This window comes from Montipora capricornis, chromosome 9, assembly GCF_036669925.1.
Source record: "Montipora capricornis isolate CH-2021 chromosome 9, ASM3666992v2, whole genome shotgun sequence".
In the NCBI taxonomy this organism is placed as follows: domain Eukaryota; kingdom Metazoa; phylum Cnidaria; class Anthozoa; order Scleractinia; family Acroporidae; genus Montipora; species Montipora capricornis.
This window is the reverse complement of record NC_090891.1, coordinates 39,143,516-39,164,444: the sequence shown is the minus strand read 5'-3', so window position 1 is coordinate 39,164,444 and position 20,929 is coordinate 39,143,516. Positions and strand designations below refer to the sequence as shown.

At 41.4% G+C, this 20,929-nt stretch overlaps 2 protein-coding genes and 1 pseudogene across 2 annotated transcripts; 2 read left to right on the top strand and 1 right to left on the bottom strand.

Moving 5' to 3' along the window:
• Window positions 1-2,317: 2,317 nt before the first annotated feature.
• On the top strand, window positions 2,318-7,844 carry LOC138016746 (uncharacterized). The gene has a single exon (XM_068863933.1). It carries the CDS (start codon window positions 2,403-2,405, stop codon window positions 6,138-6,140), a length of 3,738 nt encoding a protein of 1,245 aa, XP_068720034.1. The 5' UTR covers window positions 2,318-2,402; the 3' UTR covers window positions 6,141-7,844.
• Window positions 7,845-11,730: 3,886 nt separating this feature from the next.
• On the bottom strand, window positions 11,731-14,116 carry LOC138017583 (uncharacterized; annotated as a pseudogene).
• Window positions 14,117-14,398: 282 nt separating this feature from the next.
• LOC138016357 (uncharacterized) lies at window positions 14,399-20,790 on the top strand. Its single transcript, XM_068863511.1, has 2 exons — window positions 14,399-18,360; window positions 19,120-20,790. The coding sequence occupies exons 1-2, from the start codon at window positions 14,491-14,493 to the stop codon at window positions 19,177-19,179; spliced, it is 3,930 nt and encodes a 1,309-aa protein (XP_068719612.1). The 5' UTR covers window positions 14,399-14,490; the 3' UTR covers window positions 19,180-20,790.
• The last annotated feature ends 139 nt before the right edge of the window (window positions 20,791-20,929 follow it).

Below are 20,929 nucleotides of genomic sequence, written 5' to 3'. Positions count from 1 at the left end.
ATAGCAGCGATGGTCGGTTAGGCCCCTAAACTAGTTTAAAAAGGTCATTTCCTTCTTCGCATTCGTCCTCCTTCCGAACATACATTGACTCGTCTCCAGGGTCCTCGCTCGATTCCACAGGCATAAGATTTGGGTTGCTTACCATTTCCAAAAAAAATTTCCGGAAATTTTGGTAGACATTTCGGCGAAATTTCCATCGGGTGAAAAACGTGTTCCATTTATATTTTGGTATATTTTTCTTTCTTGTATCCTTTCTTCAAACCTCTTCAAATGCCATTTAAATTCATGTTTACCGCCGCCTTGATCGACCTGGAGGTGTTTCTACTACGCGCAAACAAACTCACCTTGTAGTCACTTTAAAGGTAGCGTTTCGCAAATTGGAGTTTTTCCTCTTTGCACCTTAGCCCACGTGAAACCCTTCCCATGGTTATCTCCTAGCGTGTCAACGAGATCTTCTAGTTCTTCAAATGCTTTTTCACCAGTTGCTGAAAAATAATCCAACCCTTGCAGAGATCTCCTTGTTCAGTGCGGAGCAAACACTGAGAACTTTGCATAGGGTGCTGCGACTCATTGGCCCGAAGCCCACATCACTGTTGTAACTTAGATAATGTAGTAGCTTGGTCCGATCAGATGTATCTGTCCACGATGTTTCCATGGAATAACGGACTGGACTTATGTCTCTTGAGGTTAGGAACTAGTTCAACTTTTTGCTTGGTGATGCTGTATGTTCACCGACAAAAGATGGTTCAAAAACACTTGTATCAGTGAGGCTCTTGACAATGGAGCGAAGAAAAGTTCCTGCTGGTACACTTTTTCCTTCTCATCTTGGTTCTCTGCGACAAAGGAACAAAACTTCAAGTTTTCATCATAATACGATCAGCTAGAGAGTTCCATCCGCATCCTCTCTAGTTCAAGGCGATGACGAACATTCTCTAACCTTCGATTAGGCACTCTTGTTTAGGGGTGGGAAAAAAACGTAACAGAAAATAAATGAGGCTTTTCCGTGCTGCTTACAACAGTGGCTTCATCAGAGACTGCAAGTCGCGAGTGCTTTGTGGACGTCGCTGTTTCGATAGTAACTACATTGTAGCTCTCATAGAATCTTCCTCCTTGTTGCACGAATTCTGCTGACAAAAATCAAACGCGTGTATGTCGCAAACCTTAATTTTCACGTTACAAAATACAAATTGTGAGCACCAAGGGTCCACTAACCTGAGCCTACGTGAGGAAATACACCTATTTTCCTTTAAATAATTAATTTGAGCTTCAATTTTCCCTATTCCACGATCGCACTTTGGCCACGTTTTCTTCCTTTTACCGTGATTCGACAATTGCAGTGGCACTCTGTACCTCAGGTTTGCCCTTCTCCTCCACACTATACCAGGCATTTAGTATTTTTATTCAATATAGTTTTGTTACTTTGGACTTTTTCAATATATATATATTTTTTTTTTTTGGGGGGGGGAGGGGGGGAGGGGTAACACTATGGCTGCGCGTGCGCAAGATTTATTTGACTCGTAGATCACTCGTAGAAGGAAGCCCAAGCAGAATTCGAACTCGGTATCTCCTCATTCAACGGCATTTGCGACGACCACTAAACCACGGACGACTACGCGACAGAGTTATTGGAAAATATGAATGAAGAATTGTGTGCGTGACCGGAAACAATTTTTTTTGTTTTCGTTGCAAGCAATGCAATATCTGGTTATCGAATGACTCGGACGGCCTAATTATACAATTTTATCATTTTCCCGATATTGTTAAGAAAAAGTATTAAATATTTTGATATTTTTAAATACCATCAAAGAAACATGTAAAGCACCTGTTTACTGATTTTGATTGGAGTCAATATCGTTAGCAACAGTTTTAAATGTGAAGCTACGATCGCAATTAATCATACGGTTTGATCACGCATCCACGAAATGTTCGGCCTTTGGTAACATTTGCTCTTAACACGCGCGTGAGTCACTGAAGCAAATCATCGCTGTAGACCCTTTCGATTAACTTGAACATCTTGCATTTCCGTAGTTTCGATTTTTCACTGCAACTGTTATGTAGCCACGACAGCAAGTATATCCCTAGCGAACTTCACGCGTCCGCCACAGTAAGCTCATTGTCATTTTCGACAAAAAATGACTTCACATTGGGACAGTATGTTGAAATTACTTATTACCGAACATCCGAGCGAAAGTAGAATTTTCCACTTTTGGTTAAAATCCACACTTTCTCTAACCACAGGCGATCACATGTCATTTTAGTTGAATAGCGTGAGTTGTCATGAAAGGAGAGCGTGACATTTATGCTATTAATCAGACTGAGATGTCGCAACATTTCCGAGAAAGAAAGAGTGTGGTGAAACGTGGATTATCATAAAAGAATTGATTTCTTCAGCTCCGAACACGATGGGGATTCCATGCCATGTTCTCCGAGCAATTTTATTCCTATTTTCCGGTGTTCAGTTTTCGAAAGCTTCGACTATTTACATTTCACCGAATGGCAATGATTCGGCCCCGAATTGTGGAGACAGGAGAAGCAACCCGTGTCACTCTCTTGATTTTGTGTTCTCCCATAGGCTCAAAACAGGAGCAAATTCGACACAGATATCAGCAGCAAGAGGAAAGTACACACTAAAATACGGCCACATTCTTGAACGAGTGACGAACTTCGGAATAGCTGGTAACGACGATGTAGAAATCACATGTGAGACAAACGCAAGTCTGTCCTTCATCCTCAGCGATAACATATTCCTAGACGGAATTAAGTTCAAATATTGTGGTGGATGGCGAACGAGCGCAGTCAACGCTATAAAGCCTTACAGTGGATTGGATGGAGTTAAATTCAAAACAGGTCTAGATTTTCGATACTGCCGGAATTTAAGAATTTCAAATGTGGAAGTTTCGTCGTCTCCAGGGCTCGGATTAAACGGTTACAATGTTGGAGGAGTTGTAAATTTTACCAACTGCGTGTTTGTTGACAATACTGCTAAAAACAGCCTGAAGAATGAAACTAAAAAATTGATCTCTCAAGGGTCGCAAACCGAGCGAAAAGAATACGTCTTTTCCGGAGGTGGTATTTATTTGGCCTTAGACCCTTACGGTTATAACACTGTGAATGTCACGCCAAAACAACACGACTCGTATCAGCACAATAACACGTTTATCTTCCAGAACTGCAGTTTTATCAGAAATGAAGCCATTTGGTTGAACGCAAGCAACCCAAGTGACTTTGTTGATACACCGGAGTTACCGTTCAGTCGTGGTGGCGGCTTGGCAATTTATCTTAGATCCAATGCGAGTGGATGCACGATCTCAATAATATCTTGTGTTTTTAGCGGTAACCGCGCGCAGTGGGGAGGAGGGCTACAGGTTGAAATGATCCATAAACCGGAAAATAATCATCTTAAAATGAAAGATACCAGATTTGAAAACAACGAGGGTGTTCTAGCCGGTGGAGGCGCTCGAATGGGCAACCTAGTGAAGGGCATCCAAGATCGCCTTAATACCTTCACAGCTGACAACTGCTCGTTCGTGAATAATACGGCCATTTGGGGCGGTGGTACGTCACTGTACGGTTCGACAATACCTGGAAGGTGTACCAACAATGCGGAAGTCTCCCAGTTCTTCTTTAACGAGTGCCAATGGAAAGATAACACTGGAACTGTAGGCTCAGCAAATGGCGCATTTATCCTGAACAAGAACGAAGATCAAATCGGACCTGAAGTTCCTTATCACATAAGTATTAAAAGCTGCACCTTTGAGGGAAATTACGTCAGGCGAATAAAAGACTTTGTTTCAATTGGGGAAGGAGCATTTTACAGCGTCGAAGTGCCTCTTGCTCTTCACGGAAATGTTACCTTCATAAATAACACAAGAACCGCCCTCGCTTTGGACGGGGCGACAATGGAAATTTATGATCAATTATATTTTATGAACAACACAGGATTCAAAGGAGGTGGGATGGCAATGTATGGTCGCTCGCGAATTATATTTAAGGAAGATTCGCTGTTACTCTTTGAAGGCAACCAATGCCGCGCGCAGGGAGGAGCATTGTATATCGACGCCCCTGGACCTCCTCTGATTAGTTTCAATGCAACTGGCATGAACATTCATATCTGTTTCTTTGAGTACACCAATGAAACTCTTGATTTCGACGACTGGAAAACCAAGGTCATCTTCAAAAACAACAAAGCCCCATTTTCTTTCGCTGGAAACTCGGTCTATGCAACAACGTTACAGAACTGTCGTCGAGCTGGTGAACCTCGACAAAACAATTCCGTTCTTCGGTGGAAATTCGTCGAATTTAAAAAGGATGATGGTAACTTGAGCTCCATAGAAAACGAAGTTAGCACGGATCCCGTAGTCATGCAGTACGACAGTGAGGACTGGGTAGTCGCACCAAGCGAACGCTTCGATGCCAAATTACGACTGGTTGACGAGCTCGGCGGCTCCGTTCATGGAGCAGTGAACGTCAAAATAGTTCCTTTAGACCCCTTTTCTCCGCCAATCGTGCTTGCCACTCCTTCTTCAACGTTTCTTACCAACGGAAGCATTTCTTCCCTCAAATTATCCGGGAAACCTGGGGAAAGTTTTTCAGTGGAGATCAACTACTTAGGAAGGCAAATATTGACAGAGACAATACCGGATCGTACACTGAAATCTTGCAATCCAGGTTTTACACTGAACTCAAAAGGAAAAAGGTGTCTTTGCATGGATTCTTCAGATGGTGGCGTTTCAAGTTGCAAATCGGACGGAAAGACGTTTTATCTCAAACGTAATTACTGGGGAGGAACCATAAGGGGCAAATTTTTTACTCATTTTTGTCCCATTGGGTATTGTAAAGCAGACGTGTATGCAAGCGAGAAAATGTACAATTCCAGTGACATTTGCAACGACGGTCGAGATCAGAAGAGCATACTCTGCGGTGATTGCAAGGCAAATACGAGTGTGGTGTTCGGAGCTGAAGTTTGCTCCAGCAAATGCTCCAATTGGTACTTACTCCTGTTACTTCTTTATGGATTGATCCTTCTTGCAGTGGTCTTGGGAATTATGCTGATCGATCTTGATTTCTTCACAAGCTACTTAAACGCTTGGTTGTACTCCTACCAGGTCATGAACGTCCTAACTCCTGATGGCTTCAAGTTTGACCCTTTTATTGAGTTCATCATCGGCTTGGCCAACTTTCAGCTGAAAGTTGGATCTGGTGGGATTTGTTTTGCCAAAGGATTGGACGACGCGGACAAGTTGGCGATACTGTACGTACTTCCAACCTATGTCCTGGTTCTAGTTGTTTTGTTAGCGAAGTCAGTTGGTTGGTTTCCCAACTGGTGCTTCAGTAGACGTGTCAAAGCCGCCCCTTTTCGTGCCCTATGCACAATCGTTGTTCTCTGCTACACCGACATCACCCGAATCTCTCTACGAATTCTGCATCCTGTTTCATTTGGATCCCAATATGTGATGTACGCTAAAGGCAGTATTCATTTCTTCGGAGGGAAACACATTGCTTATGGCATCTTGGCGTCCCTGTTTATCCTATGCTTTGTGATCCCCTTTCCATTAATTCTTGCGTTTCGGCCGTGTCTGATTAAAGGTCTCCGCCCCATATTGAATCTTAATCGTTGGAAACCCATTTTTGATGCTCTTCAGAGTTGTTTCAAGGACGAGTATCGATGGTGTGCAGCCTTCTATTTTTTCTGCCGATTGGTTCTTTTGGCCATCGCCACATTCATGGATTCCGGTCCACTCAAGAGGGCGCTCTTGGAAAGTTCCTGTGTCTTGATTCTCCTTACTATCGCATACTTGCGGCCCTACAAGGAAGCCAAGGATGTCAAAGAAGATGAGGAGAGCTACGACTGGATCAACAGGTCAGATGTTGTGTTGTTGGCTACGCTAACGTTGATTGCCGTTTTCAGTTCTCCTGTCGAGAGTTACTGGGGCGACTCTACCTGGTTGGGCTTCTATATTTTTGTTGATATTCTGGCATACATCCCCTTGTTAGTCTGTGCCATGGTAGCTGTCAGAAGTGTCAGGAAATATCGCCGTGAAGCCAAGAGAGATAAAGAAAATAGTGTGTCAGAACTTTCTATTTCCGATGTCAGTGATTCTGCGACTGATATAACCCAGCGACCATTGGAGCGTGTATAACAACACCCCAGGTGGAGACATACTGAGAAGGCCGGCATTCTCTACCCTTCGGACGACTAATTGAATAGTAGCAAAACCGAATTGATATGGTTATAGAGTTTCTTAGAGATAATTAAGTAATAAATAGTATTAGATTAGGAACCAGATTTGGCATTACTTGTTCTTAGCAGAAAGGCACAAACGCTTCAGACCTGCTCCTGCATGTAACTGGAGCAGGCGACGAGATTAGTGAGAATAATGCTTGAGTTATCTTAGACTAGTCCCTGTTTAACTTCGAAAAGTTCACTTACCCTACCTCGAAATTGATGAAAAACAGCCTGAAGTCTAAGAGAGTTTGAGCAACAGGAACGCCACAAAACAAGCGGCTTATTGATAAAAACATGATTATCTTTTCGCACATGCAGTTTTCTACATTCTTACTATTCAAAAACAGTTCCTATCTTTAAACCAATTTTTGCATGAAAATAAACGATAGACCAAATCGGCTGATTCAATGTTGTAACCAATGGACCATTTTGTAAAATACCATAATATTCTTTGTTTGTCCCTCCAGATTTTTTTAAGTTCCAAGAGAAAACAAAAACAATGTTTATGCAGAATTTTTATGGACAAACAAAGAGTAATGTGGTATTTTAAGTGGCCTATTCAAACCCTTTAGGAATAAAACGTTTTATTCCAAGTATTTCCATATCATTTAAAGGTAAATGCTTAGCTTACATAATGCAAATACAATATACAAAGAATCTTGACCCCGGGAGAGTGAGCCCGAGTGAGTGAGCCGATTTGGTCTATTGTTTATTTTCCCGCAAAACTTTACTTTGGCCAATCAAAAAGGACGGAGACAATCCAGTAAACCAATCAAAACTCGAAGTATTTACACGAAGCCTACACAAAGCGCGGGGAAATGTGAACGCGCGAGCTACCAACATTGGTTTTGGTTTCACTTCTGATTGGTTGAAAAAGTGATGCGAGAACTTTGAACCAATCACTGATTGAAGTAATGCAAAACCAAAGTAATTATCTAATTACTTTCGACACTCGATAAAAATATTGAAACCCACTCTAAAAATAGACACTTACATTTTCTCACGCTGATGCGGACAAACCTGATACTCGATTCTTACTCTTAGGTAATGGACTCTGATTCTTATACCTTACTCTGTAAAACCAAAGCGAGAAATGACAATGAGCAAATTTATCCAAAGTTTTGACTACATCATCAATTCATTATCAGCGAGAATCGATCTTTCCTTATCTGTCCAAGTTTACTTCAACGCCATGTCCTGGTACAGGGCAATTTGCCAAAGTAATAAACGTTAATGCATAATGCATAAAAGATGGCACATTCGCAAAATGGATACCATCCCTCAAAACGTCTGAGGTTTCGTTTTCGTTGGCGTTTCTTAATCGTTGCTTAAACTTCAAGTCGCGTATGCTCACGTTCTCCACAGAATGTTTACTTTAATTTAGACTTAAGGTTGTGCTTTTACAGGTGATCAACCGTTTTTCACCAAAGTGATTAGCATCCTCATTGACTAGCTGAAGCAAAATAAAAATATTTATAAAAAATGGAATTTAATTTTTTTGTTTGGCATAAGTTCAGAAAACATAGAGCACTTTCATAAATGGCGGCTACTTTTTCATTCTTTTGTCTTTATGTTAATTAGACCTACTGAAAAATTCTTTTGAAATTTGCTCGTCGTAGCGAGACTAGAAAGGCTTATTAGCATTAAAACAAAAGAAGATTTTACTTGGCCGCCATTATGAAAGAGGTCTATGGCCCACCATTTTACATACCGTTGAATAACAAATAGGTGGTTTTCACGTTATGTCATCGCCGCCATGTTATTGGACGAAAACAAAGGTTCTCTCATTTGCTCCTTTTGTTCGTCCGCCAGCAATCGGCATTGTTATCTGTGTCTCCAGAAATTGGTTGCAAACTACCCAATTTGCACGTGGTGATCCTGTGAAGCCTGCTCCCTCTCTTTCATTTTTAACGTACAAGAATATTGCTTTCGTGAGGTGTTTCATGGATCAATGGGCGTTGCCGCCTATTATCAGCTCAGTTATTGTTTTGTTTAGTCTTTATTGGCATTTGATTAGATCATTGATTTTTACCACGACAGTTTTTGTCTTTGAGTTAAGTCAGGAAAAGAAACAAAGTGTATCAGCAAGGCCTGTAAGTAAATAACAATTTTTATGGCAGTACATTGTATTTCCGTTCACCTAACTTACCGCTTCTTGTAGTAATTCATTACAAAGATGCATTTCCCTTCGATCGAAGCCTGATACAGAATGTGTAAAAGAATCTTAACAAGACCAATGAAAGAGCTTGAAATGCAATTATCTATGCCTTAGTTTGACTGGGTGAAAGAGCACTTAACCTGCCACGAACAGTTTCTCATTGCCCCATTTTGTTTGCTGTGGCGCACTAAGTTTCTTCGTGGAATAGAACACCGCAGTGTAACAAACCTTATTTCAACTGGAATAAAGCCATTTCAGTGAGTAAACTACCACAGATATCAGTTTTACAAAGCAATAGCTTGAAGGTTAATGATTACTTCGAGCACTAAAATAGATAAAAGCAACTTACCTTAGCTATGTTGCAGGGATCTGCCACAAACAGCGCGACCAGCTTGTTTGGTTTTCGAACCGTTTCTGTGATTGATCAATTTAAGCATGGTTTCCATATGATCGGACGATCATATGGAAACAAGGCTTTAGTCCAATCACGAAAGCGTTACCCGTTACCTGTTAATATATAACCTGTTACCCTGTAACCTGTTACCCGTTACCTGTAACCCTTTACCCGTTACATGTTACCCGTTACCCGTTACCTGTTACCCGTTATAATTACCCGTTACCTGTTATCCTGTTACCCTGTAACCCGTTACCCGTTACATGTTACCCGTTACCCGTTACCCGTTACCTGTTACCTGTTACCCGTTACCTGTTACCCGTAGATTTTTATCCAAAAGCTGTTAACTTTTAGTGTAAGTTTGGATTTCACGGTCCGTCATTACTCAAGTTCAAAACTGACCGACTGGACCTCAGTGGGTTGGATCTAAAGGGAGGTCATTCACTCAATAGCTTAAAATTTCATCGTGTAAACGCAAGACTTATGTATGCAAAACACGAGAATTTAAAAACCTGAAGGTCCGAAACTCCCGTGCTGCATAATAATTCAGTCGAGTACAAACGCATTGCAATCTTAAACTAGCGAGTCTTTGACGTCATTTTCTCCTCGATCCAGGGGCCCGTTTCTTGAAAGTCTCGAAAACTTTTCGGGCCCGAAACTGTTAATCGCTTATTTTGGAGAGCTGATCTTTTAACGTGTTTTCAAGGTAACAAAAAGAAAAATGACTGTGAAGTCTGACGACTTAAATCCTCTCCGTTCTTGAGATTCAAAGGGAATTATGACACCCGAAAATGGCCTGTAAAGTTTCGGGACTTTCGAGAAACGGGCCCCAGCTCTGTCAAGATTTTAAATTTAGTATTAAATGGCGGACCATGAAATAAGAAAATTCCAGTCAAAATAAACAAGTTTCTTTTTGAAATTAAGACTTAAAAACCTGGTCACTTAGTGTTTACTCGTAAGTTAGTTTTGAAATACAAAGAAAAAATATTTGATTTTTTGATCATAGTACAGCTTTAAGTTTCTTGTTATTTACAAAGAATCGAAAAGTTGGGCCTAAATCAGTTTCCTCCCTTTCCTCTTCTTTTACTATAAGTCAACCTTTCGATTCCACAGTACTTTGGTCTGCGGTATGTGCAAATAAAGATGGCGGAAACCATGGAAGAGGAGTTCGAGAGAAGAGACCGTCAAAGATCTCGGGATATAGACGGATATGGAAGCAGAAAACGTTGGTAATTCAGGAAGATTTCATTTTTGCAATCTTTATTGTACAAAGTAAACACATTTGGGAATTAACAAGGTGAGACTTTGTCGCGTACGATCCAACAAAATTCCTCTTCACCCTCTGTATACAGCTGTTTCGAGAAAGGTTGTCCAAAAGAAGCGTAAGAGCGTTCGCGACAATGCTGAAAGGTAGTATGGGACAGAATTCAATATGTCGTGAACACCAGAATCGAACATGCCACGACCGTACAGTGAAGACTACAATGGCGAGATATTTGGATGAAAGAGTTCTCAGGATATAGCGTTCATGAAGCGGCAGACAGTACGTACAGTCTCTTCCGCCATCACGCTACCAAAACACGTCCAAAACTAAAGGATTTATTAGCAAAAACGATGGCTACGCACGTGCACCACGATTTTTGGTACATTTCTCAAACTTTCTCTGCGGAACATGACATAAAATAAGTAAGGTTAAAGACGTCAGAATCTTGCTTTCTCTGTGAATCCTAACCCTTCGTTACTAATTTATGGCGTGGATCATTTGACTGAATTTTGAAACTCTCATATCTTAATATATCTCATGTATTCTTAATCACGAGGGCATTTTTCGTAATCAAGTGGGCATGATTACTTGATCCTGATTGTTTTAACAGTCGCTTAAACGGAGCAAGCGAAAGTTACAAGAGAATCTTCATGTCCACATATAAAATACATTTTGAGCGCTATTTCTGTTGACAGCAACGATTTATTGAATTGTACTTTTACTGAATGAAAGCGTGTTCAGTTGATTTTCGTTTCTCGCGGCAGTGAACGAAGCTTCCCTCAATAATTTTGCCCTTAATTACATGCATTTAGAAATCACTGGTGATCCTTGCAATCTGATTGGCTCAGCAGAGCGATTTATTGATTTCCCAAATCGCACTATATTTGGCTCTAAATCGCACCATTTCCCCAGCCGATGGCTCAGCCGATGAGCAAGAAATATTAAAACAAAACAACCAATCAGATTTTTAAGGCTTGTTTAAGGTAACCAATCAAATTGGAGGAAAATGAAAGATAGAGAAAACCATTGTGTGGCGAATTTTCCAACTTTTGTTCCCAACTTGATCAATAAAATATTCGTATTAAAATCCCGTAATTTAGCGATTACATGATTATTTTGGGGTTTCTAAATGAATGTAATAAAGTGGCAATCGAACAAGCGCCAAGCGCGAGTTCGATTTGAAATCACAAGTATGATTTCAGACCAAATTGCACTCCACTCAATTACCATTTTAATTACCATTATTTATTAGGTGATAAACATGTAATCGCAATGTGCCCTCTTACAATTAGGATTAATTCAAAGTTTTCCTAATTTTGTGAAAAGTTTAAAAATCATGAAGTGAAATTCCTTAATTACACTCGGGCCCGTACGATGATTACAAAGTTGCCGAAAGTCTCTCGGACCTATTTTTCATCAATTTAAAGATAAGGTTAGTAACCGTTTTGAAGTTAAAACAAAGGAGAGTCGAAATGACTCAAAAATTGTTCTCACTCATCCCCTGGCTTGCTCCAGTTATTATTCGTGAGCGAGCGCTCAACCAATTAACAAATAATTAAGTATTCATGAAGGATGCGTTTTCTTTGGGAGAATCCAAGATTGGATTTATGATCTCAGATCACACGGACACTTCGTTCTCAAAGAAACGAAGAATCCGAAAACGAATTTTTCTGGCGTGACAGCCCACTTTCAGTCGGTTAGGATTAAATTCAGTTACTTTTTTTTGCATCAAATTGAAGTTCTTCGAAAAATGCCCAACTTTCTATAAATTTCGGGTACATTGAAGGAAAAAACAGCACTGAAAACTCACCTTGATTGCTTGCCATGATTCAAGCAAATGGCGGGAATGTATACTTTCGCAAGATTACCCCTGGCGAAACGTATTTTCTTTCGGATCCGTCTCCCAAAGAGAAACGCGCAAATCATGAATTCTAAGAATCAGGATTCAGATCTGATCTAACGAATCCACTCGGAAATTAGATTCTTTGAATCAATAATCCATTTTCGGGTTTTAGTTAAGAAACACAAAATCCGCTTTTGGATACAAGAATCCGGATTTGGATTTTCTCCACTAAAAATGTTTCGCCAGGTCTCCCGGATAATTCGAGGAAAGAAATTTTTCCGTTGGTAAGAAACGTTGAAGAAGGAGTGGCAAGCACGATTAACGAAGGAAAGAAGTAAGGGACTATTTTGACGTCGACTACTCCATAAATGGAGCTCCCGAGCTCTGCAACCAGTCGTAATTTGGCATTGAAGCGTTCGCTTGGTGCGACTATCCAGTCCTTACCGTCATATTGCATGTCCACGGGATCCGTGCTAACTTCGTTTTCTATGGAGCTCAAGTTACCATCATCCTTTTTAAATTCGACGAATTTCCACCGAAGAACGGAATTGTTTTGTCGAGGTTCACCAGCTCGACGACAGTTCTGCAACGTTGTTGCATAGACCAAGTTTCCAGCGAAAGAAAATGGGGCTTTGTTGTTTTGGAAGATGACCTTGGTTTTCCAATCGTCGAAATCGAAGAGTGTGATTGGTGTATTCAAAGAAACAGATATGGGTGTTCATGCCAGTTGCATTGAAACTAACCAGAGGAGGTCCAGGGGCGTCGATATACAATGCTCCCCATTGCGAGCGGCACTGGTTGCCTTTAAAGCTAGATAAATTTCCATTGTCGCCCCGTCCCCAAAGCGAGAGCGGTTCTTGTATTATTTATGAAGGTAACATTTCCGTGAAGAGCAAGAGGCACGTCGACGCTTTAAAATGCTCCTTCCCCAATTGAAACAAGGTTTTTTATTCGCCTGACGTAATTTCCCTCAAAGGTGCAGCTATTAATACTTATGTGGTAAGGAACTTCAGGTCCGATTTGATCTTCGTTCTTGTTCAGGATAAATGCACCATTTGCTGAGCCTACATTTCCAGTGTTGTTTTTCTATTGGCAATCCTTAAAAAAGAACTTGGAGATTTCTGCATTGTTGGTGCACCTTCCAGGTATTGTGGAACCCTACAGTGAGGTGCCATCGCCCCAAATAGCCGTATTATTCACGAACAAACAGTTGTCAGCTGTGAAGGTATTAAGGCGGTCTTGGATGCCTTTCACTAGGTTGCCTATTTGAGCCCTAGAAGGCCCTCGTTTTTTTGGGTCATTGATCATTTCAACCTGTAGCCCTCCTCCTCAGTGCCCGCTGTTACTGCTAAAGAACTGATACAAGATATTATTGAGATCGTACATCCATTCACATTGGATCCAAAAAAAATTGCCAAGCCGCCACCACGACTGAACGGTAACTCCGGTGTATCAACAAAGTCACTTGGGTTGCTTGCGTTCAACCAAATGGCTTCATTTCTGATAAAACTGCAGTTCTGGAAGATAAACGTCTTATTGTGCTGACAAAAGTCGTGTTGTTTTGGCGTGACATTCACAGCGTTATAACCGTAAGGGTTAAGGGTCTAGGGCGAAATAAATACCACATCCTGAAAATACGTATTCCGCTTTTCGCTCGGTCTGCGACCCTCTAGAGATCAATTTTTAAGTTTCATTCTGCAGGCTACTTTCAGCAGCATTCTCAACAAACACGTAGTTTGTAAAATTTACAACTCCTCCAACATCGTAACCGTTCAATCCGAGCCCTGGAGACGACGAAACTTCCACATTTGAAACTCTTAAATTCCGGCAGTATCGAAAATCTAGAGCTACTTTGACTCCACCTAACCCACTGTAAGACTTTATAGCGTTGAATGCGCTCGTTCGCCACCGACCACAATATTTGAACTTAATTCCGTCTAGGAATATGGTATCGCTGAGGATGAAGGACAGACTCGCGTTTGTCTCGCATGTGATTTCCACATCGTTGTTACCAACTATTTCGAATTTCGAAGTTCGTCACTCGTTCAAAAACGTGGCCGTATTTTAGCGTGTACTTTCCTCTTGCTGCTGATATCTGCGTCGAAATGAAAATGGTCGAAGCTTTCGAAAAATTAACTCCTACCAACAGGAATAAAACTACTCTGAGAACGTGGAATGGAATTTTCATTGTCTTTAAAAGTGAAAAAAATCAATTATAATATTTACGACATTTCAGAATGAAGAGCTTAAAACACGAAGACGGTCTTGAAAGTTAAATCAGTACGGATGATATTTTGCCTCCACTACTCAGTCAGGGGCACCCAACGTCAACGTTCGGAAAATATCTGTTTGGAAGACAAATCCTTTGCTGGGTCAGGTTATGTTTGTGACATCAGCCACCAGGAAAAAATATATATTCATAAACACTTTGATTAACCAATACCAATGAGAGTAACTGTCTATCAGTTGCGCACGAAGTGTGACATTATCGTCAAAGTCGAAACGAATATTTGATATCTGTCATGCATGGGTCATATGATACTCTCCAGACAATCCGGTCACAGTGGATTTCTTGGAATCATTTTTGGAAATTTCATTATTTCAAATGAAAATGCTGAATTCCAAAGGCTACGCCGTGTTCGCTTTGTTGTTGTCAGTGACATGCTTCTGCAAAATCATGGTAAGTGAAGCAGAGAGCGAACTGTTTGTGTCGTCGTCACACGGAAATGATTCTTCTCCTAATTGTAGCGAGAATAGCCCTTGCAGGACCCTCGACCGGGTCTTACATCTCGCATCTGCCTTTAATTTAACAAAGATCTTCGTCGCGAGAGGGAAGTACTCGTTAAATGCAAGCCATCATTTTGAAAAAATGTCAGCATTTAGTCTCTATGGAAATGGTTCATCCCGAGAGGACGTACAAGTAACATGCGACGTAAACGTTAGCATATCGTTTAATCTGAGTAATAATATCACTTTTGAACGTCTCAAGTTTGTCAAGTGCGGTGGATGGCATAAAAGTATAGTCAGAGCGAAGACCGAGAATACAATCCTTAAAGATGCAAGATTCAAGACGGCACTCGACTTCAGATACTGTAGAAGTGTGCGAATTTCAGAGGTGGAAATTTCAGAGTCGCCGGGCCTTGGTGCCAACTTGAACGATGTTGGGGGCGTTGTTGAGTTTTCAAATGTTTTGTTTGCTGATAACTACGCTCGTGATGACAACTACGGTGCAGGGATTTCATTTTCAGAAAAAGATTTCGTTCCATCGGGTGGTGGTGTTTCTATCAAATTAAACCAATATGATAACAATACCGTTTATGTAACACACAGCGAACACGATTCTTACCAACACAAGAATAGCTACGTATTTACAAAATGTCAGTTTATCAGAAATAAAGCTCCCTGGGTTAACGCAACGAAAGACAATTACCGTCACGCACAATACCCGTTCAATCTAGGGGGCGGATTAGCAGTGCACTTCACTGGGAACACCAGCGGTTGTACCATCAAGATAAAGTCGTGCTATTTCTTTGATAATGAAGCACTACGAGGTGGTGGTCTTGGACTTGTTATGAAGGACAGCGCGCAGGAAAATTCATTGGAAATGCACGATACTTGGTTCCAGAAAAACTACGCAACTTTTGGTGGTGGAGGTGTTAAGTTTCTTAACCTACCCACTAAAAACAAGTATCTTCGTCTGAACCGATTTAGAGTAAAGAATTGTACATTCGTTGAAAACAGAGCGATGTGGGGAGGCGGGACTTCGATATATGGAACAACGATTCTTATTAAAGTGGCCCACAATAAAATGCATCCATCTGTTGTATTATCCTACTTTATTCGTTGCCGGTGGTTGAGAAATGTCGGGATTATCGGAGCCGCCGTAGAAACATTTCTTCGAAACGACAACACTGATTTCGTTGGATCCGAGGTTCCATTCCACGTTTGTTTTGAGAACGACACATTATTTCATGCTAACAAAGTTATTCCGCGGTCTGAGGGGGGTCTGACAATTGGACAAGGATCTGTTTACAGCGTAGAGACCCCTCTTGTTTTCCGAGGGAATGCAACATTTACAAATAATGGCCAATCAGCATTAGTGCTTGATGGATCAACAATCGAGCTTTGGGACCGATTAGATTTCATCAACAACACCGGGCTGAGGGGAGGGGCGATGGCGATGTATGGACGATCGAGGATTGTTTTCCACAAAGACTCCACTCTTAATTTTGAGGGGAACACTTGTGACGACAAAGGAGGAGCACTCTACATTCAAGCACCAGGCTCCCCGCTGGCGCATGTCAATGCAACACTTGCGAACGTGCACACTTGCTTTTTTGTGTACTTCCCGCATCCATTGGCAGATTATGACGATTGGGATGTCACGGTCGTCTTCAAAGACAACAGGGCAACCACGGGAAAGTCAGTCTATGCAACGACGTTGAAAGATTGCGGGCAAACGAATGAGAAAAAGCCAAAAGACAACATACTTAACTGGAAATTTGTAAAATTCGTCAACAATTCAACCTTAGAGGTCGCAACAGATCCAGTAAACATGCATTACGACAGAAAAGATTGGAATGTTGCTCCAGGTGAGGTTTTCGACGCAACGGTTGAGTTACGTGATGAAATCGGAAATTTAGTTTCAGGAATTGTGGATGTGACAATCGACGAGTCTTTCGTCCATCTCATCCCGTCGAAGTTCTTTCTTGCCACCAATAGGAAGATTAAGCAGCTTAGTTTGAGTGGAGACGAGGGAAGCCGCTTCTCCGTTGGACTGCATTTTATTGGAAGTCAAGTCTTGAGAACAAGAATAGAAAATCTCACCTTGAAAGGGTGCTATCCTGGATTTATACATTCCAGCCAAAGACTACAATGCGAATGCATGAAAAAGACCAGTGAGCTTGGAAAAGGCGTCTCACATTGTGACCCTGATGGAAAAACTCTGTTTGTTAAGGAAGGTTACTGGGCTGGATTTGTTCCGAACAAACCCCGGCGGGATAAATTTGCCACTTACTTTTGTCCCATTAGATACTGCAACTCTACAGGTGTATACAAATATCGCAAGGGCCATGTGTGTCGTTCAGGTAGAAACCAGACCACCGTTCTTTGCGGGGAATGCGAGAAAAATTACACTATAGCCTTTGGTAGTGAACAGTGCGTTTTTTCCTGCCCGTCATGGCATTTACTTTTCTTGGTCTTTATCGCGGTGATTGTTGGAGTACTCGTGATTTTGACAATGCTTATCGATCTCGATGTCTTTACTGGATACCTTAACGCATGGTTGTATTCCTACCAAGTCATGGAACTTCTGACACCAGATGAATTTCAGTTTGATCCCTGCATGGAATTTTTCATCGGCTTGTCCAATCTTCGCATCCAGCTTTTTCGTGGTGGTTTCTGCCTTGCTGAGGGCTTGGACGATGCAGATAAGCTGGTGATAATGTATGCACTTCCCACTTTTGTGATGTTGTTTGTCTGGGTCTTAACTCAGCTCGTGACAAGATATCCTGATTGGTGCTTCAGCAGACGCGTAAGGGCTCCTCATCGTGCCATATGCACCATTTTTGTGTTGTGTTACACCAACATCACCACAATTTCACTGAAGATTCTGGATCCTGCAAAGTTCGGTTCGCATACAGTCGTCCTCTTTCAAAATGGTGAACTTCCCTTTTTCGAGGGTAAGCACCTAGTGTATGGAATTCTTGCAATAACTTACATTATTATATTTGTGGTGCCATTTCCAATGATTCTCCTGTTTCGGCCTTTCCTCACTACCGGCCTTCGCCCCGTGCTGAATCTCAACCGTTGGATGCCTTATTTGGATGCTTTCCAGGGATGCTTGAAGAACCAGTACCGTTGGTGTGCGGCTTTTTATTTCATAGGCCGATTGGTAATCTTACTGATTTACACCTATCTTCCTCATGGATCAGTCAAACAGTTGGTGATGCAGAGTGTTTGCATTCTAATCCTTGTGGGTTTCGCATCCTTGAGGCCTTACATAGAAGCTCGCGACGTCAGACAAGGCGAGAGGAGCTACGGGTGGATCAACGTATCCGACGTTGTGGTCTTAACAACTTTGTCTCTTATATCCGTACTTAGCGCTCCAATCGACAGTTCTTATCCTGCTTCCCATTCTGAGAAGGGGTTCCTGCGAATTGTGGTCAAAATTTTGTCATATGGTCCTTTACTAGTTCCTATAGCACTAGGGTACCGATTTTTGAGGAACCGCTGCCCGAGGATTAATTTTAACTGTTGCATTCCTCTAGAGGACGATGAACTATTGCCCTCGATGTCTGAAACATCAGAGGCTCCTCAAAGTAGTGCTAGAGGAACACCATCCATTCCTGATGAGGATGATACTCGACACAGCTGGGGAAGCCAAGTTGAACACAGAAGTAAAGGAAGTCAACGAAGCAAAAGGGGAAGCCAAGAGGGCAGCAGAGGAAGCCAAGAGGGAAGCAGAGGAGGTCGTCTAGTATAAAGACGTTTTCACATAAGTTTATTCAAAAGTCGAGGATCCAGGAAACTAAGGGTGCGTTCGATTGACCGTATTCCGGAATAGGAATACATGGAATGTAAGTTAGAAATTCTTCGTTTTTACGGAGATTCACATTAAAATTGTCAAATATCTGCTAAAATGCTATTTGAAACATATTTTTGTTATCCTTGCTGCTTCGAAACGCACCAAACATACCGTTTTAATCATCACTCCACGTATTCTTATTCCGGAATAGGGTCAATCGAACGCTCCCTAAAGAATCTCTGTCACGCTACGTTGGTCACCAATTAAGTGGTGCACTCTCTGTGTGTGCATCTTTAAAAAGATGCATTGAAACAAATGAAAACCCAAAAAATTATTGCTACAGTCTGTTTCCTTGAGACTTTGTTACCGCGCCAAGACAAGCTGAGACTAGTTCCTCCTTTCATTGTTCAGGGGAGTAGCCGGGGGTCCTAAGGTCCCCGTGACCCCACCCCTTTTGAAAAACAAACAAAAAAAATTTAACGCGAAACACAGTGGCTGATAGGATGATTGCAATACAAAATAATTGGCTTTCAGTGCTCATTTTGTGTGATTTTACCTATTCACACGGTGACCTTAAATTTCAATTAATTCCAGCTAAAGAAAGTCAAATTTATTGTGCAAGTTTTTGCAGTGACCGAAGTCATACCATAGTAGTTGTAATACTTTCGGGCTCATGAAAAAAAGTACTGGAAATCCACGGAATTTTGCAAAAATATCCATTGTAGAATTCAGGAAATTGCAATTGCGTACCCGAATGTTCCGCCGTAAGGCGCCAAGTGTCTGGGGTGGGGGGACATGTCCCCTATTCCTCCCAGACATTGGAACCTTACGACGTTCATTCAGGCCCCCCCCCCCCCCCCCCCTTCGCCATGAAAAATCCCGCCTACGCCCCTGTTGTTACCGCACTTTTTTCTTGTCATCTCACTGTTGTATTGTTACAAATGAAGATGGATTGTGTTTTGAAATATCGAGACTTAATTTTTCAAGTTCTCGATCCTCATCTTGAAAGAATGGCGTCTTGTACTAATTAAGATGTATGGTTCTTCCTGCAAAACATCACTTAATTTTATCTTTCTCCTAAATTTCCAGGCTTGTTTTAGGCGATAATTGTCAAGGAACATGAGAACTAATTGAAAAGATCTGCTAAGAGGGTCCATATTCTATGTTTTCGTTGATCGTAGGGTTCTTTTTCAAAACAATTTGCGTATTAAGTCTTTTTTACCTTATTATAAGGACCGTCTTAGCAGATCCCAAAAATCTAACGTAGTGTACAAAGCATGGTGTTGGAACTGTGACTGTCTATAATTGCGAAGAGCTCAAAACAGACAATGAGGTGGGTTCATTCTGTGATCCACGTAGGCTATTAAATACAACAAAACCTCGAGTCAACTTGAGACTTACTTTTGCGTTCATACTAAAGTAAGCTATTGTAGATTCGCTTGTCAATCAAACTAGGTGGCAAAAAGCCAGCCAGAACAAATGATTGACATTTTATCGCCTATCGTATTTTGATCTGCTCAAGTACGCATTCGAGGGGAATAAAACTAGACTTGAATCGTTCTTCGGCTTCTCTCAAGATACCTCCTTGCATAGGTTGCAAAGTAAGGTACTTCAACAAAAATAAACCCCGTCCATATTCAAAGTAGAATATTAACCATGACGCGTGATCCTTTAAAGTTGCAGTGAGTGAATCGAGATTTTTGCTGTTATAATGTCGTGAACATCAGACAATCCTACACGAATACCTGTAATTTGTCTGTCAGGATGGTTCGAAATAGGTCTTCTGTCGTTGTTATGTAACGGATACGTCATCGCAGTCAAACAAAGAGCAAAGGATCGTCCATTTGATCACCATACTTTTTGTTTCCTTCCCATCTCGGGGTCAAATAAGACCATCTCTTTCCTTAAGTCATGTGTAGAAGTAAAGTCATCACAAAGAAAGCCGTACAATCACATTTATTATATTTTCAATCTCGGATATTGCATCTCTAGCTTTCTGATTGGCTCACTCAATCTCGGTTATCAGTTCATAAACCGTAATGACCTTATATGGAAACTGATTGCATCGGTCGTTTTGTAAAAACGGAGGCAACACCTTGTCGTTCTGTAGGTACAACAGTTCAGATTTTAAGGAAAATGTAATAAAACATTTATTTCATTCGCGCTTATTGGATATGAGACTGGTCGCAGTGTAGCCAACGTGCCGTCATAATTTACCACCTGACCTCATATCCAACGCGCGCTCGTGGAATAATTGTTAAATAGGCTTGATCAATTCGCTATCCAACTACGCGATTCGTGAGTGATCCAGACCCCTCTTCCTTCCAGAGCCTGTTCCCTGTGAGTGAGTTAGTCGGGTCAATCATACAAAAGCCCAACACCTCCAGTTGTTTGTAAAAGACCGTAGATTTCAGCTTGAAGATAATTGTCAAATGAAAATCCAGGTATAATACAAACTACTTCCTGTTTCTGTTCCTGTTCCGATTTTTATTTCCACAATTTTACAAAGCGTCCGGAA